Source organism: Orbicella faveolata, unplaced genomic scaffold (genome assembly GCF_042242905.1).
Source record: "Orbicella faveolata isolate gen_17 unplaced genomic scaffold, um_ofav_v1 contig_12, whole genome shotgun sequence".
NCBI classification, from domain to species: Eukaryota; Metazoa; Cnidaria; class Anthozoa; order Scleractinia; family Merulinidae; genus Orbicella; species Orbicella faveolata.
The window spans coordinates 9,762,708-9,778,995 of NW_028301539.1; the positions used below are offsets into that span (position 1 = coordinate 9,762,708).

General features: G+C 37.4%; 3 protein-coding genes across 3 annotated transcripts; all 3 read right to left on the reverse strand.

The window, feature by feature from the left end:
* Nucleotides 1-343: 343 nt before the first annotated feature.
* Nucleotides 344-1,322, reverse strand: LOC149116510 (lactadherin-like). The gene is made up of 2 exons (XM_089283652.1): nucleotides 1,062-1,322; nucleotides 344-816 (listed from the first exon to the last, which is right to left on the reverse strand). Exons 1-2 carry the CDS (start codon nucleotides 1,320-1,322, stop codon nucleotides 676-678), a joined length of 402 nt encoding a protein of 133 aa, XP_089139778.1. The 3' UTR covers nucleotides 344-675.
* On the reverse strand, nucleotides 1,237-5,261 carry LOC110040312 (contactin-5-like). The gene is made up of 4 exons (XM_089283669.1): nucleotides 4,967-5,261; nucleotides 3,242-3,901; nucleotides 2,250-2,790; nucleotides 1,237-1,372 (listed from the first exon to the last, which is right to left on the reverse strand). Exons 1-4 carry the CDS (start codon nucleotides 5,160-5,162, stop codon nucleotides 1,366-1,368), a joined length of 1,404 nt encoding a protein of 467 aa, XP_089139795.1. The 5' UTR covers nucleotides 5,163-5,261; the 3' UTR covers nucleotides 1,237-1,365.
* A 5,207-nt stretch (nucleotides 5,262-10,468) lies between these two features.
* Nucleotides 10,469-16,288, reverse strand: LOC149116511 (lactadherin-like). The gene is made up of 3 exons (XM_089283727.1): nucleotides 16,149-16,288; nucleotides 14,023-14,336; nucleotides 10,469-13,427 (listed from the first exon to the last, which is right to left on the reverse strand). The coding sequence occupies exons 1-3, from the start codon at nucleotides 16,207-16,209 to the stop codon at nucleotides 13,287-13,289; spliced, it is 516 nt and encodes a 171-aa protein (XP_089139853.1). The 5' UTR covers nucleotides 16,210-16,288; the 3' UTR covers nucleotides 10,469-13,286.

A 16,288-nucleotide genomic window follows, 5' to 3' on the forward strand; every position in this document is an offset into this window, starting at 1 on the left:
TCATGTGTTCTGAATGTGATCTTTGAATCTTTAAAAGTCCCACCCCATCATGACAGAAGAAGTGAATTCAACACACTGTACTGAGGGTTACTTTATGACAGATAAATTATCTATTTGGTTGTCTTGCTTCACATGTTTTTGTAGGTATTTATCAAGTTAAATCAGGATGGCATTAGTTTCCGGTTCATCTCTTAGATGACGCACTATGTTTAAGTTTCACACATCAGTAGAATTGTTTCGTTTGACGATAAATGGAGGAGTTATAAAATGATTTCATCCCGCTTGAGGAGCTCCAATAATGTTAATGCAGACTAGACAAGAAAGAAGGCAAACGCAAACAATATTTGTTATTGCATTTTATTTCAATAGCGAATTGAGTATTACTTCAATGAAGTATCTTCGTGTCATCTTTATGAACCTCATTTTAATTCAAAGGTATTAGATGTTCTACATTAGGATCCGTTAAGTTTAAGTTTAATAATACTTTGCCACATAAAAAGAGGGGTGGGGTAGTGACAGCGGGAGACTTACTTCCAGTCCAAGGCCACTCTCTTTTCATTAGTTTTTCTGAAACTGAATTAAGAGTGAAATTGCCTTCTTGTATTGCTATTCAGTCAAGGGGTTTTTAACTTACGTTTTATCCGATAGATGCAATGAAGAAAATTAGTTATTATATTATTTTAGCACAAATATTTCAACTCTCAAGCAGGGATGACTGTTATGTGTGACAGGATAAAATCGAATAAATCTTGCTTTGTGGTCAGTGATCAGGTAATGCTTCACAATACTATGTTGATCTGTGTTTCCTGGGAACACCTGCGAACGAGAAGAATACATCTCAGATTACGTAGTGTGAAGAGTGAACTGCTGGGTGGAATAACACGTTGAAACCTTTGGTATAAACTGCAAAGGAATTTCTTTAATTTCAAAATCTCCGAAGAAAGTAGCCATGCCCATATTATTATATAACGTAGATAGGAACCAGAAAGTGTACCAACGGAAACTATATGAATAAGAAATGAATATCAAACCATGTTATCGACTTCTTTCGAGTTATGTACCTTTTCTTCATTGTTCTCCTTGTAGGCGTTCCAAATGACTCCATCTGTGGAAAGATGTACTTTGAAGCTGGTGGTCCACACACCGTCTTTCGGTGAACCTTTTATTGCCACTGCACAAACAGAGTGCACTGCACCCATATCAACTTGAAGATAGTCTGTTCTGTCTGCTGTTGTCTTTGCACACCACACAGCCCTTCCCCTCTGCTCATTCAGTCGGCCATAGTATGGAAAATAATCACTGTGATGTGTGCTTGCTGTCATTCTAGCATCCGGGATAATGTTTCTGTCCGCTACACCCACAGACTCACATACTGAAAAAAGGGAATGCGATAAAATGGTGGATATCCTATAAAACAGCAATATCAGCAGTCTCCATGCCCTTGCTGCAGCTAGATTTGCTTACAGCAGTTTTCAAAAACTGAACTTTAAAGGAAGAGTGTAAGTGCTATTGCTATAATTTTGATGGGTTACAATCGGCAATCTGCTTTACCAATTTCCGTTCCTGAGTCAAGCCTTTTCATTCCCGGGCGGGTTTGGCGACAATACCTAATGGTATTTCTTGAAGATGACTGAACGAATGTGGTAACGGTACTTAGGTTATAATGGTGGTTAAAGGAGGAGACAGACTGAATAGGGCGCCATATATTACAAATAGAACGGCAAGTTTAAATATTGCGGGTAGTGAGAGGGTGGCCAGTTGGCTATTTACAAAGCGCAACACAGATGAATTCGGGAGCACCGAAAACACAATCATCTAGTGACAGAACTGAAAATTTGAGCCGCCCGGAACCTCCCGATCACAAGTACTGCGCCTATTCATAAGGGCACGCCGCCTCCTGACATCAAAATGAAAGTAACCACTGTCCTGCTCTACTTAATTGATTCAGTCCCTGAGTACGTGTAATGGTTACTAAACGGTTAGAAAGAAACGAAACAGCAGTCATACGCCACCAAATTTTGAGACCGAATGAAGAAGTGCGTTTAGATTTCGTGGCCTATTTGAAAGGGTACCATTTTTTTCTTCATTTAGCTTAAATGACTCGGAAGAACGAAGTCTTTTATGTACTTCACTCTAATTCCTAATCAATACTTAATATTTAAGGTGGGATTAATAGCTGTTGTAACGGTTGATTAGTGTTAAATTCAGAATAGTAATGATCAGAATGGTCAAGTCAAGATGTTTGTTACCTCCTACAGTCAGTTTCATTGCAGCGAACGCCTTGAAAACCTCCGCTGATGACGCCATACAAGTATATATTCCATATATATTCCTTTTTCAGGTTCCAGATTTGAAGTGTTCCATCCACACTGAGTTTTGATCTTCCGAAAGGTAGCGCGACGTTTTGTTTAGTCCACGTGACCGTCGGCTGAGGGTTCCCGGTAGCCTGACAAGGGACTGTTATATTTTGCTGTTGGCCCACTTCCAACCTCGCAGGCGGACTGACTGTAAACTGTGGTAGTTCCACGACAACGAGTTGAGTAACAGCTGATTCATGTCCTAAGATATTTGACGCTTCGCACTTGTACAAGCCGGAATCTGTTTTTTGAGCATTTATTATTGACAGTTGTCCATCTTTTGAAACAGCTCTTGTTCGCGTCAGCTCACCTAGTACTTTAGTCCACGTGATCACTGCAGGAGGAAAGGCGGTCACCTGACATTCAGGTAAGGTGACCTTTTTGTCCTTTTCAACGTACGATGGGCCAAGAGAAAGAAATATCTTCGGCTTACCTGTGAGGAAAACAAAACAAAACCAGAAAAAGAAACGCATAATTTTACATAATTTTTTTTCTTTTTCTGACGAAATATCAGCAATTCATATCACTTAAGTGTCCTAGATTATTATTATTATTATTATTATTATTATTTTATTTTTTATTATTATTATTTTTTTTAGTTAAACATTTGCGAGATTCCATACTGAAAAAAATTCATCATACATAGATGGGACATTCTGGGCTCATTTCTAACATGTTTTCTCTTGGGTACGGCGAAGCAGACATCAGGAAGCTGGTCAGCCTCTTTGAAGACAAAAAAAGCGGTTCTAAACGAGGCATTAGTATTTCTTTAACCTACACACTATCTGCGTCAGGAAACGTTTCGTTTTGTATGTTTCTAGCATATTTTCTTTCAAGAAAGTTATGGTTAGGAAGGAGATAAAGTGATGAAATTTGTAACCTACTCTGTATGATGAGAGTTGCAACTTTTTCATCAATCCCCAGAAGATTTCTCGCCACGCATATGTATTTCCCAGAATCCTCTAGCCGAACATCTTTTATCTGCAGCAAACCATCTGACGTCACTTTGGTCCTGTCGCTAGTTAACGATCCATTCACCTTGGTCCAAGTTACATTCGCTGTCGGATTCCCAGAAGCCGAGCAAAAGAAAACGGCAGCGTTGCTTTCGTTGACAGTCAGTTGCAAAGCCGGAGTTATCGTCACTTTTGGCACAGAAATCGATTCTCCGGGTTCACCTTTAATCCCTGGGATACCCGGTGGCCCGATATCTCCTTTAATTCCTTTTTCTCCTCTAATCCCCGGTGGTCCCATAATCCCTTGTTTTCCGCTCTTACCAGGCGGTCCCATAATTCCTTGGGAACCTTTCCTACCCCTCCTCCCTTCGTTGCCTTTGTTGCCCTTGGTTCCAACTCTCCCCGGAGGTCCCGGCCGTCCACGTGGGCAGACGTTGAAGTTTCCACGTTTTTGGCAAATCTTTAAACTGGTGGTAAACATATCTTCGAGTACTTGTCTTATGTGGTACGAGTCATTAGAAGAAATAGGACCTGGAATAACTCGTTTGAATCTTTGTTTTGAGTCGTTGTCTGTGTCTTGCCCTGTGGGAGCTGTAAGACAAAAACAAGGGAATTAAGAACGCACGATCATGGAGTGTGGCTTAGAAAACTAACTTCTACAAAACATATTTTCATTTATGGAAACCTAAATGCGAAGGTCAAGTTAAAAAAGAAAAATACCTAAATGTGCTGAAGTCGTTAAATGTGTGATTGTTACAAAATAAGCTAAGAAGGAAAGTTACGTCAACTTGTGTTATCAAATTGAACAGATTTGGTAGACTTTTCCCTGTCCTGTCGTTGTAACCTGGAAAAACCGATTAAAAATAATTACATTTTCCTGTTCCTTGAGCAGTTACTTTCTTTTATTCCATAAGTATACTCAGACATGATTTTTGTACAGCTTCAGACCAAAAATGCAGCCAAATTGTCGTCATTGATAAAGTTGCTTTAATGAGTATTAATGGCATCTAAGAAAATTCTTTCATTTCCGCTGTAATAGACACTGTGTGTTTTTTTTTTCAGTCTCGCGATCCAAGATTCAAAGGGCTTACTAAAAGAATTTCAATAGAAGTTCACATTACACCATGCGAGACGTTATGTTTCCCTTGAGATGCCCTACTTCACATCACGTTCCTTAGTCCCAGAGAACTTCTATTTTCTTTTTATTCCTTAATCAAATTTGTACTAGGGTACACATCACATCTACTCCAAAATGAATAACGGCATGGCATAAACAAGGATAAGCGTTACCCTATTCTAACTTAAACGTAAGTATGTAACGCAATTCAGTGGAATCTACAATAGAAGGTCTAGAAGGATTTTGTTTACGACAGAAGGTCATGAGGCTTTTATATCTAATTAAATTGTTATATGTTATTTTGAATGTATGACTTGCTTTAAAATGAATTATTTCTTTAGACATATAAAAAGTAAATATATAAATAAATAAAAAAAATTGAAAAGCAATCAAGGAATATGAAGAATGACCAGCTTTCCTTTTTTTTTTTTTTGCTATGTATAGTTAAGTAAAAGAGAATAAGGAAAAACAGCTATGACATTACAGAGACGACTGAAAAATTCTGCTAAGTAGGAGCTTTCATGTTCGAGACATCCTACCTTCATTGCAAGCCTTCGCCATTTCACCATTGCTCTCTTTAAGCTTCGGAATGACTTCCTCGACAGCCATCAACCTTTGATCGTAATCACCAAACTTTAACTCGTTCCTAATGAATCCAGCAGAGTAAAGAAGCAAACAGAACACAGACAACACTGTACCAGGGCTCACTGAAGAACTACGATCTTTGGAAGACATTTTGTATGGCGTTGTTTTTACCAAGAACTCGACTTGTTATGTCACGACTACGACTTCTCAATGAGATTAAGGGAATACCAACACGTATCGCGAGAGCAAATTTTTCCCAGTGAGGTATGCAAAGGTTATTTTTGGGCATCAGTTTAACCACAGGGGTCATGTGGAGAGTGTGGAAAATGGGTGGGAAGAGGGGGCGGCGGGGTGAGGAGGTAGGGACCGGGGTGGGAGTCAGAACATCTTAGTTTTCAATGATACGATAGTCACAAAGATTCTAGATACGTCCTGTTTCAGATCAATCATTTTGCTGTTTGTTTGTTTGTTTGTTTGTTTGTTTTGGGGGGAGGGGGCTGCACTATAAGACTATATTTAAAATTGTCCAGTTTTAAACCGTTTTAAATGCAATCCAAGCAAGAGCAGGCTTTTGTATCGATTGTTTCATACGGAATTTCTTGAAACTGATGGCATATAGTTTTCAGCTTCGATTTTGCCGATAACCAGAGCTCAGCAAAGGAAATTGTTCGCGGCCAGGTCTGCCTCTGAACTTTACAACCTACAAGTCGGATATGCGCACAATATGAAGACAGTGCAGGATCTTTAGCTAGGGTATATTTTATTGTGTAAATAGTGTCCCCAATTAGTTTTTTTAAGCTAAATACTATTGACACTTAAATAAAGTTATTCATTCATTCATTCATTCGACGTTCGACAGCAGACGAGGAAAGAAAGAAGACAGCATACCCAAATAAAGTGTTACCGCGTTTTATTTCAATTGCTACCGAATTGAGTATTTCCTAATGAACATCGTTCTATTTCTAAGGTATTGGACTATTAGAACGGTTTTCAATTGAGTGTCGAAAAGCCAAAACCAAAACCAATTACTTACCAATTAGACTTCTCAGCTAATCTCAAACTGTAGTAAAACCAAAACCAAGACCAAAGTAATTGTCTAATTACTTTCGACACTCAACTGAAAACCGCTCTATTGCATTGTGTAATTAATATACTTTCTATACTAGGGCCCAGTTGTTTAAAGCATTATTAGGCTATTCCAGAATTAGGTTGAAATTTCTATGTCATTTTGTAACTTTTCAGTGAGGTGTTCTGGTTATAGTTTTGACTAATGTTGATCTCAGCAAAATGGTAGCTGTGAAAATAACACTTTCCAAACCACAGCAATTGAAATTTGGATTAAGTTTCAATCCTGGATTAGCGTCAATGAGCTCAAGAAAAGCGCTTCTAGACCCACCTGTTTCGCCAGTGCAGACTAGAATTTAAACCAACTATTATACACACCTGAGACTTAAGGAAAAAAAAAAAACGACTAAATAATAATAATAAAAAAAATAAGCAAAAAGTAAAATATTCAATTAAGTTTAGATAAATAAATAAATACACCGATGAAGGCTTCAAAATCTCTGCTACAAAGCAAAGGCTAAAAACAATCTCAAAACATAACAATAGTTAAATACCAGCTGGGGATAATACACCAGCAAACAAATGAAACTTACATTTATCTTACAAAGGAACAAAAGTGATGATTTTTCACAATTTAATAATTATAATAATAGAAAACTGAACTAAATCTACAACTGTTGAACATACAACTACTAAACTTTAAAGAGACATATCTTCGAAAATATTGGCGCTTTTTCATTTCTTTGCTCGTTCTAGAGGCGGCAACCTTAACCTGAGAAATGTTCTGTGTTATTATTGTAATCAGTATTTTACAATACAGAGCGATTTTCAACTCAGTGTCGTATACCAAAACCAAACCAAATACTTACCAATCAGACTACTCAACCAATCTCAAACCGTAGTAGAACCAAAACCAAACTCACGTTATTCACGTTATTCACGTTAAACTCACGTTATGCCTTCTATTATTTTAAAGGTTCCGTTATTAGTTGATATCATTGCATACCCGCTCAATGACAGCCAATCCGTTTCGATCCCATTGCATCAGCCATTGGTCTTAACCCTCGGACGTACAAGCTAACTCATACCCCCACCGTGGTACAAGAGGGGGTGGATGGACCCCCCTGGGTTTTTGTACTGTTAAGGCAGAGCGAAAGAAATTTACATTGATTAGATAGCCCTGAGTTTGCTCTATAAGATGATACCATTTTTGTTGGCTATGATGTCATATGACATCAAGTGACGTAATTTGACCCCGCCATCTTGGATCCGCAGTCTTGGAGTTTACTGTTTTCTTAAAAAGTCAAGAATGACGGAAATTAACACAAAATGAAGCCGCAATGCTTATGAAATATACAAATACATGAATTTCTGCAATTTGATGAAGAAAACTGGAAAAAAGCTACTCAATTATCTCAAAAAAGTTGATTTTTGGCCAAACTTACATGAAACTTGATGATTGCCATGGCATCATCAATAATGATGGACACGCAACTGACATATCAAAATTTCCGCAGAGAATGAAGGAACAGCTAATGAAAGTTTCAGCCCCTTAGAGTAAATCGTCTCTTCAACACTTTAAAAAAAGCCTAATTGGGGAGGGGGGTGTTGGTGGCATCTACCCCCCCTCCTTGTACGTCCGAGGGTTAGGTGCAACGCCTTCTTTTCCGTGCTGGATGTCTTGAAAAGACTCGTTGGAAATGGGCAATATGTTAAACAAGGCTGACCTTAACCTTTGGACACAAAGTTTCGAAATCTCTTCAGTCTTGTAAGTTCGTGTGAAAGAAATAGTCTCTCTTATTTTCCGTTAACGTTAAACGTGAAACGCCTATGTTATTTTCCGTAAATTGTCAAAAGACCCTTTTTTCCTGGAACGCGATCAAATCCCTTTTACCACGCTCTAAAATTGAGGATTATATGCATTCTTTTCAACTTTAATATAGGCTCGATTTTAACGATTTTAACCGATAACCAGAACTCTGCAAAGAAGCAGCCAGGACAGCCCCTAGACTTTGTAACCTGGATCTCGCATGCTAACACGATATGAAAACAGTGCAGGACCTTAAAATTCGAATTGAGTATTATATCAGTGAAGTATCTTTGCGTTATCTTTATGAACATCATTCTAATTTAAAGGTATTTAGATGTTCTACATTAGGATCCGTTTAATTTAAGTTCAAGTTTAAGCATAGTTAGTAGAGGGGACTGGTTATGAAGCCCGGTAAACATCAAAGGAGCAAACAAAGATGCCAAGATTTATGTTGGAAGGTCCACGACCGTGCACAATCTTTTGTTTTGCGCTCATACACTATGCATGAATTACGTAACCAACACGTTTCTATTGGTTAGTTCCTCAGTACGGAGTAAACTACTGTTGTGTTTTGTGCACGGTCAAGGCCAAAAAAGCGAACAAAAACATACCGCAAAGAACTTTGAAGGGTTTCATAACCATTCCCCTCTATTAACTATGGTTTAAGGTTTAATAATACCTTGCCACATACACAAAATCAAAAACCCGAGTGGCGAGATAGTGACAGAGGGAAACTTATTTCGCATTCTAAGGCTACTCGCCTTTCATCAGTTTTCCTGAAACTGAATTAAGAGTAAAACTGCCTTCTTTATTGCTTTCCAGTCAAGAACTTTTAAATTTAAGTTTTATCTGATAAATACAATGAAGATGAAAGGCCCTTCGGGCTGCCTCGTGTCATTAGTGCCGACGTGTTGAATCGATAAAATTGATAATCGATAAAAACCAATTGAAGAGATATTCTGTAATTCGTAGAAGAAGATATTTTCTTAACCATTTAACTATAAAACACTGCGACAGTATGGAAAATCTTAAAACCAAAATAAATAAATAAATAAATAAAACGACGACGTTTCGACGTTCGATTAACGTCATTATCAAGTCAACTGCGTGAATAAAATGGGTCAAATTTAAATATAAACTAAGAATTCCTAAGAGACACGAATGCAAAGAAACAATGATAAAAATTGATAAAAAAATTCTAAAAAGTGCTAATAGATATATATAATATAACATATTTGCGCGCAAAGAGCCACGTAAAAAGTTTGGCACGAATCGAGTCTTTCTGTATATTTAACATAGGGCTCAATTCTTCAATGAAAAGCATTTCAAAAAATAAACAATCAAACTTCGATCTGCATTTCTTCAAAATAGAAAATTGTTTGTAAAGCAGACTTCGTTAGCTTATGCTCCTCTATGTGCCTGCCGATTGCTGAGTATTTGTGTTCGCTGATGCGTTGGTGTAAATGTCGGGTTGTGTACCCAACATAATCTGCGTCGCACAGGTTACATTGAAATTTGTAAACCACGCATTGATTCAGTGCTAACAATAAGGGGCTTCTTCTCTTTCGGAGCGAGCACCTGGCCCATCGTCTTCCTTTGGGAGACAGGTTTAATGTGGACAACGATGTTGGTGTTCAGAATCTGCATTTGTCTTTCGACTGAATAAAATGGTAGTGGAATCATGATAGAAGGGGTGTCGTCACTATCAAAATTTAAGGAATCATCAAAAAGCGATCTTGTTAAAGATTATTAGTTACATGATTAGTTATATGTATTCACATTATTTTAGATTGCAGTTGTGTCATTTGTGTCATTTAGTCTTTCGTTAAATAGTGTCACCGTTCTGAGCCATATTAGATGTTCTGTTATAGCGGAGCTCCGTCGGCCCGAAGTGCCGCCAAGCGGAGCCCCATACTCATATAGGAAAGAAAAGGAAACCAATGAGTTGATTTTCTCATGGTTATCATGGCTAGTGGTATTGCTCGTGGGCGCGTGCGCACGACAACAACGACGACGGAGTCGTGCAACATGGCGGCCATACTCCAAATAATAGGTTGACAGAGACATGCAGCCTTGGTTTACCGTGTACTTCTTTGGTATTGGACATCCATGTTATAATCCCTTGACATCTGTCAAAACAAGGTATCCGCTGACTAGTATCACGTGACCATATCGCGGACTCAATTTTACCGCTCAGGTCGCGTGTTTTTTTGAAGTTGACCGCTGACCAGGTGCTGGTCTTCGATTGGATCACGGGCTAATCTCAGGTTAACTTGTTGAATACAGGGCAGGATTGCTCGGAAGCCGGTTAACGCTAACCCAGGATTAAAAGTTAACCGAATTATAACTTTTTCTTCTACACACATGTTTTTTGCTGCTTTGTTTTGTGTATATAGTGATTGTTCAACCTCAAAACAGGAGGCCAAACAATATACAGAAAACCTCAGCGCAAAGTTACAAAACTCAAATCAAAATTCTACCTTTTCCTGGGTTAGCTTAATTTGGCTCTGAACAACCCGGCCCAGGAGCTACGCTTTTAGGCTGGCCTAAATCTATATATTAGTTAATATAAATATCCGCATAATGTTACTATGTTTTATTAGTTGTCAAAGTTCTAAAATCGTGTGCTTCTCTTATATGAAAATTTTATACTCATATATAAATTCAATTATTGCAGACTTCCCTAATAGCGTAGTAATAGCTTTTTTTCCCTCGTCTTTTCCTTTCTTTTAATGTGTGCATTTGTGCTATCTTGCTGACCTATAATTTATTTCCATTTAACGCTGATGTCAATTGGCTGCTTGTATGTTCAGATTTCAACTGTTCAATATAAAAAAACTCTCTTTATTTTAAGTTGAGAAAAATTATAAGTATGATCTAGAATTTCCGTTAAAACTAGAAACATCACACTTATCTCGACAATTCCCCCAATATTAAGACGTTTAAAAACATGGGAATTCTTGTCCTGAAAAAGATGCCCATTAACACGTGTGTTAAAATGCCTATTGGTTTCACCAATATAACGAACTCCACAGCTCGCACAAGTAAACTGATAAACAACACGTGATTTAAGAGAATCGGGAACGACATCTTTAGGACTAAACATATCTTTAAGTTTGAATGGAGAGAAAATAATTTTTACGTGTAGGTTTTTGCAATACTTTTTAATAATTATTAATAGATGAAAATTGTCTTCCCGTGTAAGAATAATAATAACCGATATAAGGTAACTTGTAGAAATGACAGTTGGATGTATCAGATTTGGAAGTCTCCTTTTCTGTTGTTCTAACCCTACTAAGATAAACTTTAACTTATTTGTCAATAAGCCACTTAGGAAACATACTGCGTTTCAAATATAACAAAGATTTTTTATGTCATTATGAAAACCCTGAGAAGTGTTATTTCTTTTTTAGGCCCGGTCTATGAGAGTTTTGATCAACCCTAATTGAAATTTACATGTAAAGGGAGTAAAGCTAAAATGATAAAAAGAAGTAATATGTGCACAAGCCTTGATGATCACAAGCACTGTGCATAGATAACAATACATCTAAAACTGGCAACTGACCCTTTTCCTCTGTTCCATAGTAAACTTAACTGTTAGGATGGCAGGTATTAAGATATTGAAAAAAAAAACAAACGAGCATCATTAGATTTTGAAACAACAAATATCATCTACATACTATCTATCTGTAGTACCTTGGGACCAGTGTAGTTCTTTATTCAAAGCTTTTCATAATGACCCATGAAAAAATTGGCTCACTTGAACACGGGGGTTAAAGGGGAACCCATAGCTATTCCACCTATTTGATTATAAAAGGAACCGTTGAATTAAAAAAAAAAAACATGGGTGTGGCTAATAGTATTAGAGAGTTTCTTAAGTTGAATTTTCTTGCGTTTGAGGTCTGGCACAGCATTTCTTTTAAAAACAGCATTGACAGCTAAATCGAAATTTTTGTAAAGAGACTAGTAGCATCATATGAGACTAAAAAAATTCACTGAATCTACATCTTGAATTTCCCTAACAAATTAAAGAGAAAGTATCTGTAGCACAAAACTCTGACGAGAAGTGGGGCTTAAGTAAACAACAAAGATACTTTCCTCCCGTGGAGGAGACAATAGGTCTGAAAGGAGGAACAGTTGATCTAGAATCTTTGACTTTATGTAATTTAAGTAAACCATAAAACCTAGCTGGTTGAGAACCAGTAGGATAAACATCTCGGTATGAACCAAACCATTTTTCTTAAGCTTACGTGAATACCGTTGCAACGCGATATTAAATCAGATTGCAATTTCTTAATTTAGAATCAGGTCACTCTACAAATCACCCATTGCATTATTGTAGACTACCTTATCAAGCACCACAACACCATTACCTTTATCAGGTCTTAGGATAATGATGTTTTTGTTCTTTTTGAGTTTCTTCAGTCATTTAGCGAAGGCTTGAACGAAGTTGACATAAATGGTTGCCAAAAGCTGGATTTCACTTCTTACTTCATTGCTTTTGCTTTTGTCCGCGAGATGTCTTTTAAGATCTTGGTGAAGACGTTCAAATGCTTTAAAAACGTGACTTTTGTTTAGATACGGTGGTTTTATGGAACACGTAAGACCAAATTTTAAAAATGTCAAGTTCTTCTTCAGACAATTTGTTATACGAAATGTTGAAAACTGTATCTTTGTGAGTAAAAAGAACAGGAGAATTCATTGTGAGGCCCTAAAGCTTCTTCTTATGTACCTTGACAAATTCGTTGACTTTTCGCTGAACATTGTCTTGCGTGACTTTCTTGAGAATGAGTAGTTCACTGTTGTTCAAACCCTCATCGACGTGATCACAATGAAAGCGTTACACCGCCGGCAGCATTGCGAATGCAGTTCGATATACAGTAAGATATTTATCACAAACCTAACAATTAATTTTTGTGAGTTATTTACCTGTTTGCTTATTCGCCGAAAATGCGCCAAAGAGATTAGTTTGCGTGACTAAAACCCATATTTGTTGTCAAATTTAATTTAAACGCAAGCGAGTTGCGTGAGCCCAGGGATCGGACATTAACAAAATAAAATGCTAAAAACAGCCTGTCACAAATGGTTACAAATGCTTGAGTCTCCAAGGTCTGCGTCCCAGTCCCCCCGACAAACAAAATCAATAGTGTCTTGAATCTGTACAGCGTGATTGAAACAAAATCAATAGCACCAAACGTTGTCAATTTATCGCCGGTTTTGTACCTGGCTTTCGAAGCCAAAATTGATTAACACGTATGTTCCCTGAACCATATCTGTCTACCTATCTATCTTCACAGGAATCTTACATTAGAAACGTTAAGAATGGTTAGACAGGAATATTTTACACAGGAATGTACGGCTTTGGTCATGTGGACACGAGGCAAATATTAGTTATTATATTATTTTAGCACAAACATTTCAACTCTCAAACAGGGATGAACTTTATGTGTGACAGGATAAAATCGAATAAATCTTGCTTTGACGTCAGTGCTCAGAGAATGCTTCACAATGCTATGTTGATCCGTGTTTCCTGGGAACACCTGCGAATGAGAAGAATAGATCACAGATTACATAGTGTGTACAATAAATTGTCGGCAAAATCTCCGGAGAAATTCCGTTTAGTTATGCCAATGGTCATCCCCAACTACCAGGCGCATTTTTTTTGTTAAGCTCTGATCCCTAAACTCTTACCTATCGTGAGATAGTCTTGAATGGAAATTGTAAACAATTATTGGATGAGGTTTTTGTGATATCCGGAATAGGCGTTATCAGCAAAAGCTTAAGGCTTAGGGCGAGACCTTGATTATTTCGGAAATCACAAAAACCGAATCTCATAATTGTTTTATTATACATTGTTTTAAAGAAAATAACGACAAACGCATTATCGCACCGAACACAGTTTATTTTCGACAAGCCATGTTCTTACGTGAACTTGACATTGCTCTTAAAAATCATGCATTGCGCGCGCAACCTACAGATTATTTATTAATCTGCTAGCAGATTAGTGAATAATCTGAAGGTGAATTAACTGTATGCTTTTAGCAATAAGAAGACAGATGGTGACTACAACAGTATAATAAAGAGAAAAGATAGGTCACCTAAATTCAGGATATCACCTGACTTCCAGTACGATACCTTTTCTTCATTGTTCTCCTTGTAGGCGTTCCAATTGACTCCATCTGTAGAAAGATGTACTTTGTAGCTGGTGGTCCACGCATCGTCTTTCTGTGGGCCTTGTGTTGCAACTTCGCAAACAGAGTGCACTGTACCCATATCAACTTGAAGATAGTCTGTTCTGTCTGTATTTGTCTCAGTACACCACGCTGCCCTTTCCCTTTGTTCATTCAGGCGGCCATAGTATGGACGATATCTATTATCATATAATGTGCTTGCGGTCATTCTAGCATCTGGTATTTTATTCCTATCCTCTACACCAACAGCTTCACATACTGAAAGACAAACCGAAAATGTAGTGAGTATTGTTTCTGCTTGACGTTATACTAACACCCAATATTATGTTTCTGTCCGCAACACTGAACGACTCACACAATGAAGAAAAAAGGGGAATAGCACCGACCTCAATCACAACAAAACAAATCTTAGAAACAGTCATATTAGCGCTCCCCATGCAAATCCCTGCTACTCTGTTTGCCTAAAGCATTCTTAAAAAACCGATCTCCTAATTTTAAAGGCGTAAGGGCTTAAGTGTAAATAACTGTAGTAGGTTGGAATCTGCTTTACCAAATTCTGTTCCAAAGTCAAGCTGATTCGCCCTCAGACGTACAATTAAGCTTCATACCCCGACCGTGACACAAAAGGGAGATTGATGGAGCCCCCACAGAGTTTTTGTTTTTGCAAGATCATCAAAGTCATTTGATGCTCAGAGGCATTCCTCAGCTTGCTCTAATAACGATATGTTTTTTAGCAGATCAGCTTGTGTGATCGTCTGGGTGAGGGTAATTCTGAAAAGAACTGTTGTTGGTGACTAGTCACCAACTATGATCTGTTTTTCTATTGGTCATGAAGCGATATGACGTCACCTTAGGTCCAATGTCAGCCAGCTTAGATCCGCCATCTTGGACCTCACCATTTTCCCAATAAATGCAGAAAGCAACATCAAGACAACCTTAAACTACTGTTAACATCGTTATTGCTAGCAGTATTAGAGCTGTTTTCGAATGAGTGTCATAAAACCAGAACCACATTAAAGTAAGTAACTCACACTAATCACAAAGAACAGAAGCAATCCAATAAAACCAATCAAAACCTAAGAATATACATGTCGACAACGAGAAGCGAGGGAAAACGCGTGCGCGTTAATGTCGATTGGTAGTTTTTACTTCTGATTAGATGACAAAATAGGGCGAGATTTTTAAGAAAATCACCTAACGAAGTAGCAAATGCAAATCGCTCTCACTCAAGTGAAAACTGCTCTATAATTTAGTACCATCAACTCTTGTTACACTTTTGTTGGTAGGTTTTTTTGCCAGCTGTAATAGAATAAAATCTCAAAAAATAAGAAAATACTGTAAATTGAAGGCAAATTAATACAGATTGATAAATGGCGTAATGAAAAAGAATCTAAGTTTGCAACACTGTTCAAGAAAACGGACAAAAGAAAAACAAAAACAAAGAAGAATTCTGTCAAAAAAGAGATGAAATGTGGTTTGACCTGCCTGCCAAAATGCGGTCGCTATGGCAATGCCAAACGACATAGAAAAACAGTTCACGCGAACGTGGAATATTTCCACAAGGGATTATTTTAACGAATTTCGATTAATTAATTAATTAATGGATTGATTGATTGATTGATCGACTGACTGACTGGCTTAATGACTGATTAATTGACTGATTAATTGATTGACTGATTAATTGATTGATTGATTGATTGATTGATTGATTGATTGATAAATGCACTGTTCACATTGTCGCTATTGTGCAATGGCTGAGATGTCCGGATTCTCAAAAGTGGATCTCTTGTTATTTGGCTCTTCTCGTGAGTTTATCAAACGAAGAAAACGTTCTGTCGCGTTCAGGGATTTAAAAGAAAAGTCGAAACGGTTTCAGTTTGTTTTGTATCTTAATGTGTTAAACATTTGTTTGTAGAGATATTAGTGTTTTCCTTGCATAAGCTATATGTTTAATGTAGGTGTACGTGAGCTCTCGGAACAAATCATTTAAGGTAAAAATAATAAAAATAACGAAACAAGACAGAAATCTTAAAGCTATGACGATTTAAGTGATTTATTTGTTAAACCTACCATCTGTAGAAGGTATCTCTGGTGCTGCTATTGAAAGATAAAAAAACAAAACACACAACATAAGGTTGAAATTGGATTATCAAGTTAAAAAATGAAACTATTTTCAACGAATAGGCAGTCAGACTTACTATCCGTAGTTG

Bases quoted from the DNA above. Each gene is read 5' to 3' on its own strand.
- LOC149116511 (XM_089283727.1), bottom strand. From the start codon at position 16,209: ATGTTGTGTGTTTTGTTTTTTTATCTTTCAATAGCAGCACCAGAGATA. The intron at 14,337-16,148 runs GTAGGTTTAACA...TTTGTCTTTCAG, and splicing joins AGAGATACCTTCTACAGATG to TATGTGAAGCTGTTGGTGTA. The intron at 13,428-14,022 runs GTATCGTACTGG...TCTCATTCGCAG, and splicing joins AGGAGAACAATGAAGAAAAG to GTGTTCCCAGGAAACACGGA.
- LOC110040312 (XM_089283669.1), bottom strand. From the start codon at position 5,162: ATGTCTTCCAAAGATCGTAGTTCTTCAGTGAGCCCTGGTACAGTGTTG. The intron at 3,902-4,966 runs GTAGGATGTCTC...TTTGTCTTACAG, and splicing joins GGCGAAGGCTTGCAATGAAG to CTCCCACAGGGCAAGACACA. The intron at 2,791-3,241 runs GTAGGTTACAAA...TTTTCCTCACAG, and splicing joins TGCAACTCTCATCATACAGA to GTAAGCCGAAGATATTTCTT.
- LOC149116510 (XM_089283652.1), bottom strand. From the start codon at position 1,322: ATGACAGCAAGCACACATCACAGTGATTATTTTCCATACTATGGCCGA. The intron at 817-1,061 runs GTACATAACTCG...TCTCGTTCGCAG, and splicing joins AGGAGAACAATGAAGAAAAG to GTGTTCCCAGGAAACACAGA.